Source organism: Sebastes fasciatus, chromosome 22 (genome assembly GCF_043250625.1).
Source record: "Sebastes fasciatus isolate fSebFas1 chromosome 22, fSebFas1.pri, whole genome shotgun sequence".
Lineage (NCBI taxonomy): Eukaryota > Metazoa > Chordata > Actinopteri > Perciformes > Sebastidae > Sebastes > Sebastes fasciatus.
Genome location: NC_133816.1, coordinates 23,677,406 through 23,702,405, shown reverse-complemented (window position 1 = coordinate 23,702,405; position 25,000 = coordinate 23,677,406). Strand labels below are relative to the sequence as shown.

Below are 25,000 nucleotides of genomic sequence, written 5' to 3'. Positions count from 1 at the left end.
GTTCTTGGTCATCAGCTCCTTCAGATCTCTCTCAGCTTTCTCTTTCTCCTGCTTCTCATCAGAGAGCTGTTTGTTAAACTGGGAGAGAGGAGAGATGAAGTAAATGTTCATATTAATGTCTGGATGAATTCTCATTGTGATCAGATGGATGATGTGTTGAAACTGGTCTGTAGTGTTGCTGCTTGCAGCTTTCTAGAGAACTGATCATACAAACAACTAAACACTCAACTCTGCTCTTCGTTGGTCCTCAGTAATACACCTGATATAGTTGAGTCACACCACGACTACTCAGAAACACCAGTAGAATAAACTCTAATTCACTGAAAAAAACACACCAAGTCTGACTACTAGTGGTCAGAAACACTGATGAAATACACTTATCAGATGTATTAATTACCAAATAGACATATTAATCACTTGCTTTAACATAACCTGTAAAGTAGAGCCTGGATTTAATTAGTGTTTGTATTTAGCTGGAGGTAAAGTTATAAGTTAGTATGGTAGAAACATCCACTAGTTGAGTTTCAGGTTCAGAGTGGTGCTGTCCCTGTAGACTATCCACTCAGACTAGTTTGGTTGTAACGTTATTCTATCCAGCATCCAGCAGCAGAAGTGAAGTTCAGTCAATGAGCTGCTGTCTGTAAAGACCTGCTGCTGATGACATGCTGGACTCAGTCTGCAGAGAACTAAAGCTCAGAGTGCTGTCACTTGTTTATTCAAAGTTTATTAATATTGTCCAAACTGCACTAATCTTGTCCCTGCATGTCCTCTGGTCCTGATCGTTACACCCTCCTAGTGTGAAGTAGATTGGACTCTATTATGAAACATGTCTTCTAATGTGTCTTTCACCACTTTTTAGCTCCTGCAAATATTTATGTGACAATAAACATCTTCATTGTTCTTCATCCTGATGAGAGGTATGTGTGTGTTTACATTTCTCTTCAGCTCTTCATGACTCGTCTTCATCTGTGCGTCAGCTGCTTGTTGTTTGTCCTTCAGCTAACAGACAGACAGATGGATGTTGATTTCAACTGTTAGTAAATTATAATCAGACACTTTATCACAGATTGAATGTGAATAAATAGATTAACTGTTCTTCTTTGTGTTTTAGTTTCAGTTATTTAGTGTCTCACATTTGTTCTCATGGTTAGTTTCAGTTGTCGTGGTTTCAGAAAAATATCGGTTATGAAGATGATTAAAATAAAGTGAGATGAAAACACAGATAAATAATTAAACAGTGTTTTAGGTAATAAATGAACCTTGGTCTGCATCTCTTTCTTTAGGTTCTCTACTTCTTTCTCAGCTTCCTCCCTTTTAGTCGTCTCCTCCTGGAGCTTCTTCTCAATCTGGAGGGAAAGAGAGATGAAGAGAGACATTTAGTTTCATTCAGTACTTTATTTAGTCCACATTATATCCTGATGAACTAGTTTCTGATTGGCTGGATGTTGTGATAATGAGCACATAGTTAGTCTCAGGTTTAACCTGTTTACTCTGAGCAAATTTATCTAACATGAAATTAGAAAATAAGAACTTTACATTTGATCACAGATTAGATTGAATGTGAATAAATAGATTTACTGTTTCACTTCTTTGAGTTTCAGTTATTTAGTGTCTCTGATTTACTCTCATGGTTAGTTTAATCATCTTGGTTTCAGCAACAAATCAAAGTCACATGGAGAAGATAAAACAATGATTTGGGTGAAAAGATGAACCTCAGTGTTCTTGGTCATCAGCTCCTTCAGATCTCTCTCAGCTTCCTCTTTCTTCTGCTGCTCATCATGGAGCTGTTTGTTAAACTGGGAGAGATGAAGTAAATGTTCACATTAATGTCTGGATGAATTCTCATTGTGATCAGCTGGATGATGAAACCTGTTCATACTCAGACAGTTTGACTCAGTTTACTCTGAGTGGATTAATACTGGAGACATAACACTGATTTATCATCTGTTACATCAACAATACTGAATACAGAGATGCTTCTGCTTTAGAGTTATAAAATACCATACCTACTACCTGCAGGAAGAATGGAACTGAATAGTTATACAGATGTATTACTAGTTCAGTGTCTATCCAGAACATGTCTGTTAACAACAGGCTGAATGTTTGGTCTGTGGTGTTGCTGCTTGCAGCTTTCTAGAGAACTGATCATACAAACAACTAAACATTCTGCTCTTTATACCAAATAGGCGTATCAGTCACTTGCTTTAACATAACCTGTAAAGTAGAGCATGGATTTAATTAGTGGAGGTATTTAGCTGGTGGTAAAGTTATAAGTTAGTATGGTAGAAACATACACTAGTTGAGTTTCAGGTTCAGAGTGGTGCTGTCCCTGTAGACTATCCACTCAGACTAGTTTGGTTGTAACGTTATTCTATCCAGCATCCAGCAGCAGAAGTGAAGTTCAGTCAATGAGCTGCTGTCTGTAAAGACCTGCTGCTGATGACATGCTGGACTCAGTCTGCAGAGAACTAAAGCTCAGAGTGCTGTCACTCGTTTATTCAAAGTTTATTAATATTGTCCAAACTGCACTAATCTTGTCCCTGCATGTCCTCTGGTCCTGATCGTTACACCCTCCTAGTGTGAAGTAGATTGGACTCTATTATGAAACATGTATTCTAATGTGTCTTTCAGCACTTTTTAGCTCCTGCAAATATTTATGTGACAATAAACATCTTCATTGTTCTTCATTCTGATGAGAGTTATGTGTGTGTGTGTGTGTGTGTGTGTGTGTGTGCGTGTGTGTGTGTGTGTGTGTGTGTGAGTGTGTGTGTGTGTGTGTGTGTGCGTGTGTGTGCGTGTGTGTGTGTGTGTGTGTGCGTGTACTTCTCTTATCAGCTTGCTGTTCTCTTCATTCTTGATCTTCAGTTGATGCTCTGACTCCTTCAGCTCTTCATTAGTCTTCTTCATATCATCATTAGTCGTCTTCCACTCTTCATTACTCGTCTTCATCTGTTCATCAGCTGCTTGTTGTTTGTCCTCCAGCTAACAGACAGACAGATGGATGTTGATTTCAACTGTTAGTAAATCATAATCAGACACAGATACATAATAAACATATATTCATCTGTTAGTGTTCCTTTTAATGTGAGAAGTGTTTGACCCTGATGTTCAGTATGAGGTCCTGGAGACGCTGGACTCTTTAACTGCTCTAAAAGATATACTTTTTATTCATTGTATTCCTTCATTCATCTTTTATTCATTCATTATATTACCTTTTTCCTTTTGTTTTATTATTTATTAAATGATATTCTGTTAGTAGTTTATTCATGTAGTTAGTCAAATAAACATTTAATTTATAAAGAACTTGGTTATTTGATGTGTGTTTATATGAAACAGCTCAAATCACTGTTCACTGGGCCCAAGAACTCTGTAGCAAACCTGAGATTAAGAGACTCAACTGATTAATATCACATTTTGAAGTTTTCCCCGTTTTTCTAAAATTGGGTGGCGTCCTAAATTGAATAATTGAATATAACAAATAACAAAATTATATTCATATAATTCTGATATTAAAACTAACTGTGTATGATATCTGAAGCTGAGTTTCATCACTCTCCTTCACCTTTTACAACAATTCATGTGTTTACATTCTTTATTTGGAGTTATTAATTATAAATACATATTTTGATATGAATTAATGATTGATTATTAATCTGCTCTTTGTAATCATGCTACAGATAGATAAAAAGCTCAGTAATGTTTTTTTCAAAACCATAATGTTCTAATTTTGGAAGAGAAACCTTTATTGGAGAACACAAACACTAACCTCCGTGATGTTAGTCTGCAGCTCCTCCTCCAGGGTCTGAACTCTGTTCTCAGCTTCATGTCTCCTCTGCTGCTCATCCTGGATCTTCTGTCTGGAGACAATCTGCCACTTAAACTGAAAGAGAGAGAGGAGACAGAGGTTAGAGACAAGATGAGAGACATGTCTCTTATTAGGGAATAAAATCATAAATATGAAGTATATCTCATGGTCTGATTTGTGTGAATTTTTCATTTTCAGTAGAGTTGAGAACACTCAGCTGTTCCTGTTAGAAACTCTGCAGTTCAACAGTTTGACCAGAAAAACACATGAAATGAGAACTACCAATTACCCCAGAGGACCCTCCAACCTCCCTACGCACCAAAGATAACTGGTCTTTCTCACTTTTTATACTAAATAACTAGCTCTGAAGTTAGACTTCCGTCACTAGACAACATGCTACAAACTCCACGTTACAACCGTCACTATAAAACACTGCTCCTTCATGCAGGCGTGTAATATTCACGCCTCAGAGAGGCAAAGCGTGACACTGACACACTTTCTTCCGGTCTGTTACATGCTTTACCGTGAGACTGGGCTGCCCCTAGTAATACTAGGAGACAGAGATGCAGCCGCTTAGCTTGGGAGACAAAGTGAACAAACTCCACAGTCAGTTATTACGCATCTTTGAACTGAACAAAATGATTCTATTTAGTTAAGTGATTTGTGATTTCTGCCTTCACAGTGAACCAGCCTACTCAACACTGAACTTTCACATGTTAACAGTTGTTCATCCTACGAGAGCTACACTAGAGATCTCAATAGATACTGCAAAGTTAAGGTAGTTAATAAACTTAATCAAACGCCAGTGAGAAGAGGTAGGTCTTTAGCAGCGACTTAAATGATTCTAGGGTCTGAGCAGTTTTGATATGAAGCGTTGAGCTGTTCCAGAGATTAGGGGCGGCCACCGCAAAGGCTCGGCCACCTCAGTGCTCTGACTGGAGTATGGAGGTACAATAGTTCTGATAGATAAGGTGGTGCCAGCACATTTAAAACCTTAAAAACAAGCAATAAAATCTTTTAAAAAATCCGGAAACGGGCAGGAAGCCAATGGAGGGAGGCCAGAACTGGGGATATGTGATCACGTTTTCTTTTTCCAGTCAGAAGGCGAGCAGCTGCATTTTATACTAACTGCAGCCGTTGAAGAGACGACTGTTGTAAACCCACATAAAGAATTACTAACCGAGAGGTAATAAAAGAATCTCGAGATCCCTGGGAGACAGATGGGCTTTTACCTTGGCCAAAAGCCTTAACTGAAATCAGCTGGTTTTTACAACAGAACTAATTTGTTTGTCAAATTTGAAGGTGCTGTCAAAGATTACGCCAAGATTTATTAAGGATTGAGGGAGTTTAGATCCAACTAAGTCCTGATATCATGTAGACAGTTAAACAAAGGCTGCAATGAGTCTTTATTGGTTGTTTTTAAAGACAAATATATTTGAATGTCATCCGCAAAACAATGAAATGGAATATTATATTTCTTAGAAATGGAGCCGATGGGCAGCATATACACAGAAAAAAGGATAGGGCCCAGAATGGAGCCATGAGGAACCCCACAGGTCAGGGGAATGTTCGCCTAGTTGAACTGAAGAGCTCCTCTCTGACAGGTATGACCAAACCATTTGAGGGCAGATCAAACGTTAAATTTCCTGTTCTTGTCTTTTTCTCCCTCTACTGAAGTAATGTCCTGTTTCTTTACTTACATGTTTGCTCTTCTTCTGCTCGTTTCCCTTCAGAGCCTCCATTTCCACCGTTACTTGTGTCATTAGCGCCTCTTTCTCTCTTTTTTCAGTATTTTCTGTGTGAAAACATAAAGACGGAGTTAATAAGTATAAAAGACATGAACATATCACAGCATATGAGACATTTGAGTCTACAATGAAGTATAAAATGGGTTATAAAAATAAAACACTTAACGACTTGACTGATTTGAAATAAAAGAAGACATACCCCCAGATTTTCTATCAACACCATAAAAGCTGTAAGAATAACTTATATTCATAAATTGGTGACTTACTGATTATGATTTGTCTCCATTTCCACACAACAAAGAGAAGCAACAGAATAAACATGATGATCCAAACAGCCAAACTAACAGCTAAACCAGTGATGACGGGAGCAGAACTGGACTGGACGATAAAGAAATCATCTGGAAAGATAAAACACAGAATAGCATTTATAGAAAGCTGAACTCCAGCTTTTTAAAACTAAAACTACAATCTTATCTTAAAAATATATGATTTCTACCTGGAACCTGGATGTGTGTCTCTCTGGTCTGGTTGGTGTTCTTCTGTTGGACTCTACAGGTGAAGCTGTTGCTGTGTCTCTTCTCCACAGTCACTCTGCTGCTGACAGTATAGAGGTCATCAGGACCTCTGACTGTCTCTGGAGGTCCAGCAGAGAGGAGGTTTCCCTCACCGTCCAGCCACAACACCTCAGGCTCTGGATACCAGCCTTCAGACCTGCAGTCTAACATCACTCCTCCGGTGGCTTCATTAATCCCTGCTAAAGTTATGACCGGTGAGGAGACAGCACCTGATGCAGAGCAAAAGGAAACATTCAATAAAGGTAAACCTGCTAAACATCAGCATGTTAGTATTGACATTGTGAGCATGTTAGCATGCTGATGTTGGCATTTAACTTAATGCACTACTGTGCCAAACATACTGTACATCCATTTGATAGTGTGGCAGTAGACTCTTAGTCTGGTTTATTAATCAATGACTATTTGCTAAACTCCTCCCCAAGCAGTGATTGTCCAGTCATAGCTGAGCAGCTGTAACTAGTCTGTCTAGCTTCAGATTTCCCCAAATAAGAAGTGATGTGTTTGGAGGCTGTACTAAGATACATTCTTGGTATCTAAAGACTTTGGAGTGTCATGTTTTTTTCATTGTCTTTAAAAAAAAAAAACACAAGTGTGTCCACTTACCAACAACAAGCTCAATGAAAGAGTCTGTATTCATATCTGGAATGCAGCATTTGTATCTCCCCTCATCAGAAGGTTTCACTTTGGAGAGTTTCAGTGAAATGTTTCCGTGCTTCAGTCCATCAGTGAACAGTGATGTTCTTCCTGTGTAGGATGGATCTTTAACATGTATGAGGTCCTGACCATCACGCCACACATGGACAGATCTTTGGTTCAGGTCAGGTCTCGTCCACTCTAATGTCATGGCAGCAACATTCACTGCAGGTTCCAGATGACATGGCAAAATGACGTCATCACCAACTGTTGCCACTATTTGCTGAGGTGAACCGATCAACTCAGACTCGACTGGGAGGAAAAAAACAAAAACAATAATAACGGTCTCAAAATCAAGTTAATGAAATAAAAAATAACCTGATTAAACGAGTTTCGAAATGTGCACAATTACAAAGCTAATAATTAAATGCATCTTGCACAAAATTCACATTTCCTGATCCCACATTAATGTGATTTTTTCTCTAAAGCTCCCTGTTTATTAAAAATCAAGACTTTTAGGAGCTCTACATTAACACAATGATGAAACAGTAGCTTTAATTAGTTTAATATATTTAAATATTATTCCGCTACTTAAATCCTCAGTTAACTGTTTTCAGTTACCACAATCAGCCTTTTACTTGTAGCTAGTTTCTTTGTCTTTTATTGTGAAATGAAGCTGTTTTATGAACTCTTAACTAAAACCAAAGGGATCAAATGTCTGATAAGAATTTTTCCGTTAATGAATTTGTAAATATTAATGACAGTACAAATAGTGAAACAAATAACACAGACTGTGCGTTTGCTGTTAAGGTGGTTGTTGTGAGAGTTGCGTTAAATCTGTTTGAGATGGAGACGACAATTTGATAATCACAATGATATTGCAGCGCTCAGTGCTATAACGCTGGCTCTGATGTTATATGACTGTGGTATACTTTATCACCAAACATCAATGTCTGACAGCTGTTCCCACCAAAATCCTTTACTGGATGCACTAGGGTTGGGAAAATAATGGATTCACCTATGTATGGCAAATTGTTTTGTACGATTTTGAAGTTGTTGTTTTTTTAATATCAGAATCGATATTTTAGCTTCATTCGAGTCAATGTGGAGGTAGAAGGAAGTTACCGCTTTTATTGTTGTAGTCTGAGTAACTTGATATCATATCCGTTCCGTATCCGTCAACTAAAACAAACTGCAGCGGGCCGAAACTAAAAACTATAAAACGTTGGAGAGTCAGCGTGGATACGACTTGCACCCTCACATGTTAAATCCAGCGTGGTAAACACTACACATCCAGTAAAGGATGGAAACACTTTGGGTTTCACACATTGACAGGAAAAGCAGAGCTAGACAGAGCAGAGCTAAAGCTGCATGCTAACTCTGTCATGGACAGGAAATATTATCGTATGGCGGTAACGTGGTGGTCGAGCCGGCCGTCTCTCCCGTCTCCGTGGTCAAACGGGCCGACGCTACAACTGTGGAGTACCCAGATACTGACATTTGTGTTCTCTGCATTGAAACGGCCCCGATGGAGCTGACCATCTGTGAGGGAAATGTCTTTATTCTTTGATTTTTGGGTTGCTGAAAAAAATGTAATAAAATATGTCTGACAATGACTCTAAAAGTTTACCATTCTAATTTTTCCTATGTGTAAATAAGTTAACAAATCATAGTAAATTGTAATATTGTATCGCAATACTTGTAGAATCCCAATACTTAAAAGTCACAATACATATCGAATCGGCACCCAAGTATCGTAACAGTATTGAATCGGGAGATAAGTGAATCGTCCCGGCCCTATGATACACAGCCTGCACCAAACTGCACTCTGAACACAAGCTGCACGTTTACTCACCAACATCAAGCTTGACAGACGATTGTTTATGCCGTAGTGGAATGTCACATTCATACGTTCCCCGATCAGAGAGTTGCACTTTGGAGAGTTTCAGTGAAATGTTTCCTCGCTTCAGTTCATCAGTGAACAGTGATGTTCTTCCTCTGTAGGATGGATTTTTTGTTTTGTAAAGATTCTGACGAGAACGCAACACATGGACATATCTTGGGTTCAGGTCAGATCTCTTCCACTCCAACGTCTCTGAGGTCACATCCATCACAGGTTCCAGGTGACATGGCAAAATGACGTCATCGCCAACTCTTGCCACTATTGGCTGAAGTGGACCGATCAACGTGGACTGACCTAGAAAGAAATAGATATGTTTTATTAAACCACCCAAACTATGTGTACTTGTTACCTTTTGAAAGAAATAGAATATGCCCCAAATAAATTTTTTTTATCAAAAGAAAGAGAATTTTTTTTTAAATGAGCATATCTGCAAAATGTCCACTGCATTGCATTTAAGGTTTCCCCTGCAGTATCTGCTCGTTGCAACTAAATCATGATTAAAGTTGGTTTCTTTTTTATATATAACCTAAAACTATATTTCATGTATTTTATGGTTTTATTTATGCAACTCAAACCACTAGGTTAAAGTTGGTGAAAGGTTGTCATCTTGGTCAAAGCGGTTAAGAGAAGGCAGAGTTGAATCTAAAGCCTGGATGTATATATGTAATTCACGTAATCATGAACCAGGATGTATAAAGATTTTCACCCAGGAGACTGGTGTTCAGAATTCAACGTTGACTTATTTGTCACAAATCTAACCAAGTAGTTCCATTGTATAAACCTAAGGAAGTTGTTTCCTGTGAAGACGGACGTTTTTTTCTAAAAGACTGTATGCATGTAACGAGAGGAAATTGAAACGTGTTGCTGGACTTTTGTAGCTAATCACGTGTTAAGATTCATCCAGCCTACATATAGATTATTAATATATATGCATACTTTATATCCCCAGATATCGCAAACAGAAATGTGAGTGCACACTAAGGCCTCAGTTAATCTTATATTTTGATATATATTTGTAATCTACATGAAGTGTATGGTGTGTTGCACCAAACATAAATTGACTCCTTGTGTTACACATGCCTAAAACATAGCAAATTAAGTTTGTAATAATCAACTTTGTTTGCATATCCCTTTCTTTTATGTTGTCTAAAATTAATTTTTACTTTGCCAAAAACTTTTATCTCAATTATATATATATATATATATATATATATATAAAGATTCAAGGCGAGTCCATAGGGAACATGTCAGCCGACCACATTCGAAGGTGCCTGTGAACGCCAAAGACGGCCATTGAGGTGGAAAAACGATTCATGCCGAGTCGCACCGTGGGATACAAAAAGATCTAAAAAACCAAGGTCCAGACAGAACCTGTGACCACTCCATACAGAACAACCTACCCATCAAAAAACATCGGAAGGTGATATATATATATATACATTTTCAGTAGTGAAAGATTTTGATGAGCAGACTAATAAACACATTTGTAGTTAATTCATAAATAAGGTCAGTTTAAGAACTTAATAGTTGATGTTAGATAACTGAATAATTAAGATATAGGCTCAAAACCTAAATTAGACAAAACCTAAATTTAGAATATGAAACTGCTTCTCAATCTTCCCTGGTGCTTCTTAAACTTGCTGCTGCTGATTGATGCATTAATACAAAAACTGAATTTCATTGATAGGCAGAAATCAGATTCAATCAGAGAGCTATCAGTCCCTGAATTGACCTGGTCACATTTAATTATTTTCTATTCATAAATGTTCATAGTTGTATTCACAGTATTCCTTCAATTATCCTTTAATCATTTTATTACTTCTCACTTGTTTTATCATTTATTTTAATTATATTCTGTTAGTAGTTTAGTCATGTAGTTCTTCAAATAAACATTTAATTTTATAAAGAGCTTGGTTATATGATTTGTAAAACAACTCGGATAGCTGTTTACTATGTCCAAGAACTCCGTAGCAACCCTGAGATTATAGGACTCAATTGATTAATATAAACATTTGAAGTTTTCCAATTTTTTGTTTTCCAAAATTGGGTTGCGTCCCAAATTTAATAATTTAATTGAATATAAGGTTGAATTCTGATAGTAAACTAACTGTGTGTGATATCTGAAGCTCAGTTTCATCACTCTCCTTTACCTTTTACAACAATTAATGTGTTTATGATTCATAATTTTGAGTTATTAATTAAAAATCCATACTTTCATATGAATTAATGATTGATTATTAATCCGCTCTAAACAAAATTTCTACAAAGCAAATGTACACCGTATGATAACCTGCTATGATAATCAGCTTAGGACTGCATTTGTGTGAGTTACCTCTACAAGAGTGAGTTAGGAGCAGATGGAAAACCAAAACACTGAGGACTCTCAGCGGAGACTGAAGGGACAGTCTGTCGGGCTGGTGAAGCATCCTGCAGCTCTGAAAATGAATCAGTCATACAGTGTATTAGAATCCTGATTATTATCCTGACTTTTAGTACAGAAAAGAAGAAGAAATGTATCAAATCAAGTGAATGCTCCATTAACTCTCTGAGACCCACAATAGACCTGTTTTAGTCTTCTTTAGGGGGTCCAGGGGGTCCTTAGGGGGAGATAGCAGGTCAACAGTAGATGTCACAAAGAAGTGGTGAACATCATCTGAAAGATGCAAACCTGAGATTAATTTGTGTCAAGTTGTTCTAGCCATAAATAAGAATTAAACATGAATCAATAAATGTATTGATTTTAAAATTAATTGTAAAAGTGTAGTTCATAAGTTGTTGCAGAAAACGTTTGTGTTGATACCATTTGTTAAACGGATTTCAAGCTAAATGTAACCTTTTTTTACTAGTTAAGAATTACTAAAAATGATCAGTAATCCCTCCAAAATACCACATTAAGACACCAAGACCTTGAGGAACACCAGAGAAAAAGACATGATGTGATTTGGGATCAAAAACTTTTGACATTTTGAGATTTCTGCAAGAATTGCATTTTTCGGTGATTGGATGTCCTCAGGATCGTGGATCTCAGGGGTTAAACAAGAAAAGGTTGTTGTTTTGTAATTGATACGACTTGGCTGATTTAGAAATACAATTTTGAATCAATCAAAGAAATAATTAATATTAGTATTTGTGTATGTAAATGTGTATCTATGTAAAGTTTGTTAGTTTTTGTGTTACCCATCTATTTGGTACGTTGTAGTCCATGTTACACACACACACACACACACACACACACACACACACACCAAATTTAAAATTATTCATTGTGAATATGTTGATATCAAATAATACTTTTGTCAACACAGACAGTACGTGTACTATAACATCTGTGTGTGATTTGATGCTGCTTGATTCACAATTACCCGGCAATTGAAATACATTTTACACACGGATACAACATTTCCACCGACACAAAGGCTATAAAATAAACTTTACTTCTCTTTAATAAACTACATTTATTGTCTAAAGGCAGACCAGCTTTTATTCTAGACAGTGACAATGTCTTTTAAAATAGAAGTTAAAACATGTAGAAGAGGTATAAATAAATTAAGAAGACGACGTACCAGTTTCATGATGTCTCGGACGTTTCTTCAGACTGCTGTGTGAAGTCTATAAATGATTGATAAGCTGTTATCTTAACATCAGTGTAGTTAACTGCTTTAGATTTAGTTTAAACCAGCAGCAACAAATAAATCACCAATAAATTACAGAGATTGCAATAAGTTGAGATCTGATGTACATGTTAGTTAAAGTCTAAAGCTAGAGAAAGTATTAATTCTTTTATAGTTAAACTTTAAACACAGTCTGGTGATTGGCTCTGCTTTCCTACGCTCAGTTTCACTTTGAGTGTTTTTATGATCAGCTGGACTTTGAGCCTGTTGAGACTGGTTTACTAGTATAAAATATTACAGCTGCAATTAAATCCTTCAGGAGTGATAACATTGTCTTTTTATGTCTTAGTTTATGTCTATAGTTGTTAGGTCTGTTATCTCACTGCAGGGGGCAGAACAGGACTTGTTTCTCAGCTCCAAACAGCTTCATCTATAAACCTCAGATTTGACTCTCGGTAAAGTTAACGCTGACTGTAGCAGCTTTAACAAAAGATTTCTGCCTGCAAAACAAAACATCCAGTTGTCTTTCAGCTGTTGGTCAAGGTGGTCAGGAACGGGCAAAACACCAAAACACAGGAACAGGCAACAAAGAAAAGCAGGAACAGTTCAGGTTCAGGTTCAGATAACAAAGACATGCACATCATTAACAATCTGACGAGGAGCAGCTGGAGATGGGCTGGTATAAATACTGTGAGGGGTAATTAGGGAATGAGGAACAGGTGAGCAGGTGAATGAGAGTCAGGTGGAAAAGTCTGAGGGCATCTGGTGGACAGGTAGAGAATGAAAGGGTCAACAAATTACAATTTACAAATTTACATTTACATTACTATTTAATATTTACTAATGTTTATATTTATTTTAACTGCACTATTTCATGCCTCAGATTATCATTTTGCTTTTGGCTTTCAATTTGTGTGTAATTAACGTAATCGTGAACCAAGGCCTATGGAAAGGAGGCTGGGTCACGGGCAGACATGGGTCTTTGGGTATCGGCGAGTGCAGACCAGATTTTACTGCACATGTGTTATACCAGGAAGTATAAAGCAGACTGTTGCCCAGGAAACTGGCGAGTCCCGTGTGAAACCAGAAATTAACGTTTATTTAACTTATTTGTTACGTAACTACCATCCATGAGTAATGTCACTACCAGAGTTCCAGGGTGGTGCCCCATTTAATATTAATGTTAATTGATAATCTTTATTGATACTAATAATTCTATTATTATTATTAATTAATTTGCTAATAACCAAACCTGTTACTGACAAATCCCTACAATTACAAGCAGGAATATTAGGGTGGCATGATGGGGTACCACACTGCTGATGGCTCCAGAGAGTCTGGCCCCAGTTTTTGTATCAACATCAGAAATAATCCAGCAACCTTTGCACAAGGCACTCTTTAGCGTCAGTATGAAATGCACAAAACACACAAGGCTTTCATCTAGTAGACCGCTGTTTGTGTCCTGTGCGTCACGTTACAATCAGCTGTTTGTCCGTGTCCCGTATTCACAACGTTCAGGGTCTTTTTTCTGTACAAACGTAGCAGTTTTAAGCTCAACCATGTAGTTCTTTTGTGAACCTAACTATAGTGGTTTTATTGCCTAATCCTAAAGTGACGCCAACGGTAACTATAGTGGTTTTGATGGTAAAAATAAAGTGAGGCCAAGGGGCGTTTCAAAGCAGAGGTACGTGACGAGTTGAGATGAGAACGTGTTGAACAAACTGAACAGGAAGAGGAAGCTCTCATCTACATTAAACTTCAGCTGTATTTCAGTCTGATGCTCAGACAGCAACAAGACGACATGGAGGTTACAGCTCTCTGCTTCAGACTGAGTGAGTACTGAAGTGTCTTTGTTTTAAGTTTTACATATTCCTGTATATGTAAGTATATATAGTGAATGAGGCTGCTGATGAATGACATCAGTGACCATTTGCCAGTTTTTGTGATCCATGACTGCGATTGTGGAAAAGAGAAGGAGGACCATAAAATCAAATATAGGAGATTGAAAACAGAAGAATCCATAAATGCATTCAGAACCGAATTGCTATCACAAAACTGGAAAACCCTCTATGAAGGAAATGATGTTGATATAGCATATGAAACATTTCTAAATATATTTAAGTCATTATATGACAAAAACTGTCCAATAAAACAAGATAATGCTAGGAATAATAACACAAACAGACCATGGATCACAAAGGGACTGCAAAATGCCTGTAAAAAAAAGAATACTCTATATAGACAATTCATAAAATGTAAAACTAAAGAGGCAGAACATAAATATAAGAAATACAAAAATAAATTAACTAATATTATGAGGATATGCAAGAAGGAATATTATACCAAATTACTAGAAAATAACAAAAACAATATCAGAGGCATATGGAATATATTAAACAGTATTATTAGAAACCGTTCGACTAGCTCAAGTTACCCTGAATATTTTATTGATAATGATAGGTCTTTAAATGATATGAATGATGTGGTTAATGGGTTTAATGAATTTTTTGTAAATGTGGGACCAAAGTTGGCAGGAAAAATCAATGACACGTCTCCAAAGGATGGGGAGGGTGTTGAAAGCCACATTGCAAGAAATTCAAACTCAATTTATCTCAAAGCTATAGACAGAAAAGAAATCATAGACATAGTTAACAAGTGCAAGAATAAAACATCTACTGACTGGAATGGAATCGATATGACGATAGTCAAGAAAGTCATTGACAGTATTGCAAACCCCCTAACCTACATTTGTAACTTATCATTCATAACTGGCACATTTCCACATAAAATGAAAACTGCTAAAGTTATTCCACTATATAAAACTGGGGACAAACATAATTTCACTAATTACAGGCCTGTATCTTTACTTTGCCAGTTCTCTAAAATATTGGAGAAACTGTTCATTGGAAGATTAGATAACTTCATTGAAAAGCACGATTTACTGACAGACAGTCAATATGGGTTCAGAGCAAACAGATCAACAGCAATGGCATTAATGGAGCTAACAGAAGAAATAACCAGTTGTATTGATAACAAGAAGTATGCGGTAGGAGTATTTATAGATTTAAAAAAAGCATTTGACACCATTGATCATGATATATTATTCAATAAAATGGAAAGGTATGGTATAAGAGGGGTAGTGCTGAACTGGTTGAGAAGTTATATAGGAAACAGGCAGCAGTACGTGCAAATAGGGGACTACAAATCAACATGCTCAGGTATTACTTGTGGGGTCCCGCAGGGATCAGTATTGGGTCCAAAATTGTTTATTATGTATATAAATGACATAGGTAGGGTATCAAGGACACTGAATTTAGTTTTATTTGCAGATGACACAAATATTTTTTGTTCTGGGGAAAATCTGCAGCAGCTTTTGGAGGTGGCCACAACAGAAATCAGAAAATTGCAACGGTGGTTTGACAGAAATAAATTGTCATTAAATTTGGACAAAACTAAATTTATGTTATTTGGAAACCAAAAAATAGACATACCAGTACAAATGATAATAGATGATGTGACTATTGAAAGAGTATATGTAAATACATTTCTGGGTGTAATACTGGACCACAAAATCTGCTGGAAACCTCAGATAAATTATGTAAGAACAAAGCTGGCAAAGAGCATAGCAGTCTTAGGGAAAACAAGACACATACTGGACCATAAATCACTGCACATTCTGTATTCTTCACTTGTATCACCATATCTGAATTACTGTGTAGAAGTTTGGGGTAACACTTATAAAAGCAACTTACAACCATTATGCATACAACAACAGAGAGCAATCAGGATAGTAAATAATGTGGGATATAGGGAACACACGAACACACTGTTTTTGAAGTCACATGCATTGAAATTTATGGATTTAGTCAAATTTAAAACCGCAATAATTATGTTTAAAGCAAGACATAATTCACTTCCGGGCAATATTCAAAAAATGTTTTGTGACAGGGAGGGGGGTTATAATTTAAGAGGAAAATTTAATTTTAAAAAGCATTGTGTTCGTACAAAAAAGAAGAGTATGTGTATTTCAGTCTGTGGGGTGGATTTGTGGAATGGGTTAGGTGATGGGTTGAAGGGGAGCACAAATATAAATCAATTTAAAAAGCTATACAAGAAAGATATTTTTGGGAGGTACATGGTTGAAGAAGAGTTGTGTTAAAGGTTGGTTATATACTTTTTAACTGCGGATGTATTTGTGGGTTGTAAATAAATTTGGGATGCTGTTCATATATTCAACTTGGGATGTAAATAAATCTGAGATAGTTTTTATATTATATTATATTATCATTCTATGATATAGGAGTTATTAGAGGAGAAGTGAGAAAGGGATAGGGTAATATAAGTTTTTCTTCTACCTACTCCTTTTCGGACACTATAACTCTTGTTTTGTTTGTTATTATTTTGTATCTGTTTTTATTTATTATATGTTCGAAATAAAGTCTTTCATTCATTCATTCATTCAATGAGTCAATGGGTGATATGTGTGTTTCCTTTGTCTATCCAGTGATACTCGTATTCTTTCTGCTCAGTGCACATGTTCAGAACAGAGGTAAGTACTCAGTCAATCCTTCATCAAACCTCGTACGAACATTGATCGAAGCGATGATATCATTACATTTATTACATTTTCTTTACGTATAGCTGAATCTGAACTGGCTTGAGTTCAGTTCTCATTGAGCGGGAATATCAGAGTGTTCAAATTTAAACTGTATCGGCCACATTTGCAGATACATGGCTTTGTCTTGATATTGTGCTTTATAACATAGATCTTTTCAGTAATTAATTTGGGAGAAATCGTTCCTTGTCCGTCTTTCTGTCTCAGATGCAGCTTTCCGTATCGTTCCAATCAGACTTCAGTTCTTTGAATACGAGTCGGTCCATTTTCACTGCGAGGGTCTCGATGGCTCCACTCAGCTGAGAGGGATCAGGAACGCAGAGGAGTTTATTTCAGCCTGCAACGAGAGGACGCTGGTTCTCTCCGGCACGATTCTAAGAGCCTATCCAGCAGACGCTGGAGAGTACTGGTGTGAGACTGAAGGAGGAGAGAGGAGCGATGGTGTCAACATCACCGTCACTGGTAGGTGGAAGTTTCTATGAAATGTCTTTACAGGAAATCACAAAACGTTGTCATCCCAACTCGTCACATACGGCCGCTTTGCCACAGCCCCTTGGCATCACTTTGGGAGGGGGCAACGCTGCGCCGGTGTGTTTCATACTGGCGCTAAAGAGTGCCTTATGCAGCGGTATCATACGCCGACGGCCGTGACAAAGCCTCCGTATTTAACGCGAGAACGGGCTGTACATCTTTGAGATTATCTTCTGAAATTAAACAAAAACGATGTTGAGAGAGAGTTTAAAGAAGACATTAAACTCATAGCAGTTGTTCAACAAGTTGAGTAAACACGTCAGCTACATAACATTTCATGACCAGCTAAAGAACCTTTGTTTTCCAGCTGGTTCAGTGATCCTGGAGAGTCCTGTCCTCCCTGTGACGGAGGGAAACGATGTGACTCTGAGCTGCAGGAACAAGACGACTTCCTCCAACCTCACAGCTGATTTCTATAAAGACGGCCTCCTCATCAGGAGCAGCTCTACAGGAGAGATGACCATCCACAGCGTCTCCTGGTCTGATGAAGGACTCTACAAGTGTGACATCTCTGGAGCTGGAGGATCACCAGAGAGCCGGTTAGGTAAGAAAGTCAGTTTGAGGATCAGTTCTCAGTTTGTGTCAGAGTAAAGCTCCAGAAAGCCCTCAGAGACGACCTGTTACGTCCTGTTAATACTGTCCTGGTGTTACAGCAGATGTGTCCTGTTGTCTCTGCAGCACTTCACAGAGAGACGTGTCCCTCCTCAGACCACTTCATACATGTGGTCCTGGTCTTGAGGACTGTGTCCACCATAGTGATGGTGGCTCTGCTGCTGCTGCTGGTGGGACTACTGCATTGTGGGAAACTCAGAGTCAAGCAGAAATAACTGGTCCTCATGTTTACAGGTCAAAGGTCGTTTGGTCATCAAGAAAAGACGTTTTAACATTTAATCTTCTGTCTTTACTTTGACCTTTGTTCATGTTGGCTATAAGGTGTCAGACTTCTCTGTGTTACTTGTTCATACTTGCAGTGGCTGTTAGACTTTCTCACACACAGAAAGGTTAACAACCACAGAGCTACTGACTGATGCATGGACTATTTTTAAAAAGCCAGATGACAGTTTTCTCAGTACATGTTGTTGTTCCATGTTTAGTTTTAGACTCGACAGATGCTGCTGATCATTTGAGCTCCTCAGACACAAACCACATGAGAGAATATATGAATAGAAGAGGTGTTAAAGAGGCTCTGTAGAAACAATAAGATGTTCACAGTTTGATAGGTTTAGCATTCAGCTCAAAGCAGCTGTTCCTCAGTGCAGCCTCACAGAGCTGCTAGCAGGACTGTAGACCAGCGGTTCCCAACATGGAGGTCGAGACCCCACAAGAGGTCATGAGATGATTAATGTAGGGGTTCTACTTTAGTAAGTTTTGGTTATTAGCAAATTAATTAATAACTAATAATATAATTATTAATATTAATAAAGATTATCAATAAACATCAATAATAAACGGGGCACCACCCTGGAATCAGGGACCAATGACCAAAACGTTAATATAGTCTCATTATATATGCTAAACTATCAATTTGGAACGTTGATTAATAATTAAATTAATAACTATAACCAAAATAGATAGTAAAGGTTGAAGGATATCAGAGTTCTTGACATAGCAGAGGTTGGCATTATTCACTCTTGTGCAACATTAAAGAGACCAGCATGTATATTCCACAAACATTTATTTACAAGATAATAAAGGTTCAAAACACAATATTAATCTAACTAAATAACTAAACTAAACAAACCAAACACAGTGTGTAAGCATGTGTGTGTGTGTGTGTGTGTGTGTGTGTGTGTGTGTGTGAGAGAGAGAGAGGGGGGTGGAAACAAGATGGGTTCTTGTCTCAAAATGTCTGTATGGCCTACAAACAAAATGGCGAGCACTGTAAAACTACAAAGATGGCTGAATCAAAGATGGCTGAATCAAAGATGGCGGAATCAAAGATGGCGGAATCAAAGATGGCCATCAGCATGTCATCACATGACCTCTTTGTTCTTCCTCAGGAAGGACAGAGAGGGGGGTGATGTGGGGTTAAGATTATCTGAAGCTGTATGTTTATGTTTAACTAATTCACAGTTTCTGTATGTGATCTTAATGTGTGTTAGATATGCAGTGGGTTAGAAAAGATGGTTAGTTTGCATGCAAGACCTTGTCTATGTGAAGCATAAACTAAACACATCAGATGTGGCGAAGCCAGTTACCCAAAATTCAAATACAGATAAATCACCACAGTCAAACTCAATGAATAACATTAAACCAAATCAATACAAGTACATTCTAGAAATCAAAGTTGGACAGTCTTGCTCAGCCCTGTGCGATTGCTAATGCTAAGGCCCAGTACGTTACCAATCCATGGAAGAACCGGTTTGTGATTCCATGTGTTGAAGTTGTGGTTCCAAGTCAAAGAGGTCGTCTTTGCTGTTAGTTTGGTGCTAACTTCTTTGCTTGATAGCTTGAAGTTAGCTGGTGAAAAGGGCAGAGCACTCGCGTCGTCTGCCGTTTGGTTCCTTGGTTGCAATGGCTGTTTCCTAACAGGCCATTGATCAGAACCAGAACTGTTTTGCAAGTTCTGGACTTGAGAGCCGTTCACCTCAACCAGGTCAGCCTGGGTTGAGGAGATGAAGAGCAGAGAGAGCGCAGCAGCTCACCTCTGGCACGTCAGGAGAGATGAGCAGATGAGAAGAAAGAGAAGGAACAAAGGACATTCCTCTGGTTTTGTTCTGTGTGAATTTCACACCTCAGGGTGAAATGTTACTGTAGCCAATGAGGACTGAGCTGAGTCCTGTGGTCAAGGAGAGCATACCTCCAGGATTCTGGGAGACAGTTCACTGTGTCTGCCACCCGAAATGGCAGGTCCTTACATCCCCCCTGTTGTGGTCTTAAGATGTGTGTCATCCTTGAAGAGCAAAACAGAAGGTTGAACAGTTCACAGATCCTTGGAAACAACCTGGAGGTTGTACAGTCCAATCCCTGGGGACAACTGACAAGTTGTTAAATCCATGATTGAAAAAGTTCATTCAACAGTTCATTCCATTTTGTAACGTCTGGGCAGTTCATTAACCAATTGGGCATTGGTTAAGACTATCTATCCTGGCTAAGCAAGAACAGTCCCTAAGTTACAAATAAAACCAGATAAACAAAAACAATAGCATTGTATAAAATACCTAACTATGTTTCTCTGTTATTTATAAGGTTAGTGAAGAACAGGAATGTTAGAGGTGTTAAGTTGTTAAGGTGAGAGGCGGAGTGTCACCTAAAACAATGCGGACAGGTGTATGACTGGTTCTGTACAGTCATAATGTGGTGTCCTAAGCTAGTGTGTGTACTAGTGATCTCTAAACAAGATACTACTAAGGAGTTGGTCCAAGTGTACTTGTAAAGTTGGACAGTGGTGTCTGAGTTGAGTGTTTGCTGTTGCTAACAAACTCTAGTTTTCCCTAGTAACTGCAAAAGAGGAAAGGAAAATGAAGGCACCGTAATCTAGCGTCAGTCTCACTGTTAGCTAGGTGTTAGCTAATACCGTGGGAAGGTAGCTCTGGATCTCTCGTGCTTACCTCGTGGCTCAGGGCTGTAACGCTCCAGGTAGCCAGAGGCAGAGAGGCACTCAGAGTAGCTATCACTGTATGCTAGATTATGTCCATGTTCTGAACCTTGTTCAGAGTCTGAAATGTGGTCAGAGATGCTGTGGTCATCGTCAGACCGGTCACGCCAATTCTGGGACAGAATTTCAGCGTATGGCTTTCTAACACTTCTGTTGTGTGAATGCCTATCTCTATGCAAATGGGGGACATGGCGGTTCCGCTCAGTGTCCTTATGCAACCTCTTCTGACCCCCCTTCGACCTATTGTGAAGGTGGTCTTTTGAGGTGGCAGATCTGCTTGACACGTCAGTGTTTGAGCTGGTGGTCTCAGTTAATTTACCCCCCTTTTTGGAAATGACCAGAGTTTCCCAAGCTATCTGTGTCATCTTCCTTATCTCACACAGTGAGGGGTTACCCTCATGCGTCCTCAGTACGACGTGAGTGCGTACGCAGGGATGCAGATTCTGCAGAAATAAGGACTTGAAGAAAGAGTTTTCTTCTAAGCCTGGCGCATTCTTACCTTGGAAGTATGCATGCCTTAAACGTTTGTAGTAATCTCTAGGATTCTCACTACGTGAATGTTTAATCTGAAGGGCTGCAAACATCGCTGAGGTCTCGTCAGCTGTGGAAGAGAATTCTTCTATCAGTGCATGACGAAGCTCACAATAGTCATTTCTGACACTGGGAGGTTGTGACTGTATAAACTTGTGCACAGCTTTAGAGCTGGTTTTCCACACAAGTTTAACTTTCTCCCTTTGGGTGGCGTGTGTTAAGTCAATTAGATTGTGATCTAATTCCTTAAAATAGTCATCAATGTGTTGATCACAGTTGCCTGGATCAAAACATTCAATGTCCTTAGCTATGAATTCCAGCACTTCATGGCGGGGAGTCCTTTCTGCTGAAGGCAAGACTAAATTAGCATTACAATGCACTGGTGCATCACATGCTAATGTCCTCTCTGGCTGAGGAGCAGAGGCTGGACAGCTGTCATCACCCTTGTGACAGAGTGGAAAGCAGGCTGAACCTTTGGAGGGAGGAGCACAGAGGAAGGTGTCATTTCTCAGTGGCTGAGAAGAACATGTGGCAGGATATCTTCTTGAAGATAAACTACATGTGTCTTCACTGTCAGTTTCAGAACAATAAGTAGTCAGGTAGCTGTTCACTCTTTCTCTCGGGGGAGGTTGAGGATCTGACTTCATTCCCAAAGATTTTAAGTCGGTTGGAAATCTTTCACTTCTGAGTGGAGAGGAGGGAGTTAACCTCTCATCATGTGAGGAGAGTGAATCTGAGTAGCCAGAATCACAGTGACTGACAGACTGTGGTGGGGAAAGACATTCTAGTCTAAGCCCTAACAATTTTTCTTTGTACTGAAAAAGAGCTAACTCTGCTGAATGCAGGTCTTCTAAGTAACGCATGGCTTTCTTATCAGCTGTCTGAACTTCATGGAGGAGACTAGCACTTTGCGTTCTTAGGCTATCTACCTCTTTTTCCAGGGCTACTTTACTCTGAATGGCAAGACTGGTTTGCCTGTGAAAAATCAGAAGCAAGCATTTTAACAATGAATCTTTGGATGCAGTCTGCGCATCAAACCTGTCTGTGAGGAGCGATTCCATTTCTTTCCTGCACTCACTGAAACTCAACCTGCTGATGAGTTCAGGGCAGCCAGGGTTTAGGCTCTGTGCTAGGGAAGAAATAAAAAGCTCTACACAGGGGTTCTCCATTGTTAAACCTGGAATGGAGGGTGAAACTAAACAGGATGTCTAGTAGAAAACAAAATAATGTTGTTGGCTATGGTGTTGCGCTGGCAGACACCTTGTGGTGTAGTTTGGGAGGTACACTAGCAAAACAACAATACACTGGCCTACACTATGGGGGGTAGCTCCCTGTGGAGTAGCTCCCTGTGGAGGAGGGGACCAACTAGTGACTCTAGTGGGCATCAAACAAAAGGCCAGTAAAGTAAACAAAGGTTTATAAAATAAGTTTGCTTACACACAACATGCACTAACTGAAATGCAGGGCAGTAACAGTTGTGATGATGTTTCTTAAAGGTGACTCAAGCTGGAACATGTGGAAGTAACAGCTAGGTTGCAAACTTATATCACAGGGCTGGTAGCACACTGTGGCTCTTATCTTAACTCAGGCTGTGGAATGCTTGGCAGTTACACAGCAGGGTACAAGCTCTCTATGTTACACAGGGCCGGTGGCAAGCTGTGTCATTAAAGGAACACTTAGATTAACAGCAAAATATGACGACTAGACTAGATTGCATTGAATACGTGGTATTCAAATGCTGAACCAAAATTCTTTCAAGTTCTACAGCGTAGGTCAACTTGAATTAGCAGCAAAAGCAAATTATTAAAATTAACACCATAAAGGCTTAAAGTGTTAATACTCAAAATCTCTCAAATAAACAATTCTAACCACCATGTACTTGTTTAAAAGTACAACTGGACTTCTACTCCTGTGGAAGACTAGTGGTGTAGAATGTAAACACTTTTGGTTTGTTTAGAAGTGGAATATGAAATTTTTGTTTTTGACCAAAAATTATGCTGAAAATTAATATTGCACAATTATGAACATTTGCCAACAAGAATACTATGCCTCACACGGGGCACCATTATGTAGGGGTTCTACTTTAGTAAGTTTTGGTTATTAGCAAATTAATTAATAACTAATAATATAATTATTAATATTAATAAAGATTATCAATAAACATCAATAATAAACGGGGCACCACCCTGGAATCAGGGACCAATGACCAAAACGTTAATATAGTCTCATTATATATGCTAAACTATCAATTTGGAACGTTGATTAATAATTAAATTAATAACTATAACCAAAATAGATAGTAAAGGTTGAAGGATATCAGAGTTCTTGACATAGCAGAGGTTGGCATTATTCACTCTTGTGCAACATTAAAGAGACCAGCATGTATATTCCACAAACATTTATTTACAAGATAATAAAGGTTCAAAACACAATATTAATCTAACTAAATAACTAAACTAAACAAACCAAACACAGTGTGTAAGCATGTGTGTGTGTGTGTGTGTGTGTGAGAGAGAGAGAGAGGGGGGGGGAAACAAGATGGGTTCTTGTCTCAAAATGTCTGTATGGCCTACAAACAAAATGGCGAGCACTGTAAAACTACAAAGATGGCTGAATCAAAGATGGCGGAATCAAAGATGGCGGAATCAAAGATGGCGGAATCAAAGATGGCCATCAGCATGTCATCACATGACCTCTTTGTTCTTCCTCAGGAAGGACAGAGAGGGGGGTGATGTGGGGTTAAGATTATCTGAAGCTGTATGTTTATGTTTAACTAATTCACAGTTTCTGTATGTGATCTTAATGTGTGTTAGATATGCAGTGGGTTAGAAAAGATGGTTAGTTTGCATGCAAGACCTTGTCTATGTGAAGCATAAACTAAACACATCAGATGTGGCGAAGCCAGTTACCCAAAATTCAAATACAGATAAATCACCACAGTCAAACTCAATGAATAACATTAAACCAAATCAATACAAGTACATTCTAGAAATCAAAGTTGGACAGTCTTGCTCAGCCCTGTGCGATTGCTAATGCTAAGGCCCAGTACGTTACCAATCCATGGAAGAACCGGTTTGTGATTCCATGTGTTGAAGTTGTGGTTCCAAGTCAAAGAGGTCGTCTTTGCTGTTAGTTTGGTGCTAACTTCTTTGCTTGATAGCTTGAAGTTAGCTGGTGAAAAGGGCAGAGCACTCGCGTCGTCTGCCGTTTGGTTCCTTGGTTGCAATGGCTGTTTCCTAACAGGCCATTGATCAGAACCAGAACTGTTTTGCAAGTTCTGGACTTGAGAGCCGTTCACCTCAACCAGGTCAGCCTGGGTTGAGGAGATGAAGAGCAGAGAGAGCGCAGCAGCTCACCTCTGGCACGTCAGGAGAGATGAGCAGATGAGAAGAAAGAGAAGGAACAAAGGACATTCCTCTGGTTTTGTTCTGTGTGAATTTCACACCTCAG

At 38.6% G+C, this 25,000-nt stretch overlaps 3 protein-coding genes and 1 long non-coding RNA gene across 4 annotated transcripts in view; 1 reads left to right on the top strand and 3 right to left on the bottom strand.

The window, feature by feature from the left end:
* The window catches only part of LOC141760941 (lamin-B3-like), a 121,789-nt gene that overhangs the window by 1,692 nt on the left and 95,097 nt on the right, over positions 1-25,000 (bottom strand). The window lies entirely within an intron of this gene.
* On the bottom strand, positions 1,266-3,881 carry LOC141760945 (uncharacterized). The gene is made up of 3 exons (XR_012592489.1): positions 3,767-3,881; positions 1,713-1,796; positions 1,266-1,346 (listed from the first exon to the last, which is right to left on the bottom strand). It is a non-coding gene; the product is annotated as an uncharacterized LOC141760945 (long non-coding RNA).
* LOC141761239 (butyrophilin subfamily 3 member A2-like) lies at positions 5,379-8,872 on the bottom strand. Its single transcript, XM_074624568.1, has 6 exons — positions 8,797-8,872; positions 6,732-7,073; positions 6,050-6,337; positions 5,820-5,951; positions 5,506-5,600; positions 5,379-5,402 (listed from the first exon to the last, which is right to left on the bottom strand). The coding sequence occupies exons 1-6, from the start codon at positions 8,870-8,872 to the stop codon at positions 5,379-5,381; spliced, it is 957 nt and encodes a 318-aa protein (XP_074480669.1).
* LOC141760911 (high affinity immunoglobulin gamma Fc receptor I-like) lies at positions 13,975-18,758 on the top strand. Its single transcript, XM_074624020.1, has 5 exons — positions 13,975-14,107; positions 16,780-16,824; positions 17,098-17,352; positions 17,729-17,965; positions 18,100-18,758. Exons 1-5 carry the CDS (start codon positions 14,053-14,055, stop codon positions 18,246-18,248), a joined length of 741 nt encoding a protein of 246 aa, XP_074480121.1. The 5' UTR covers positions 13,975-14,052; the 3' UTR covers positions 18,249-18,758.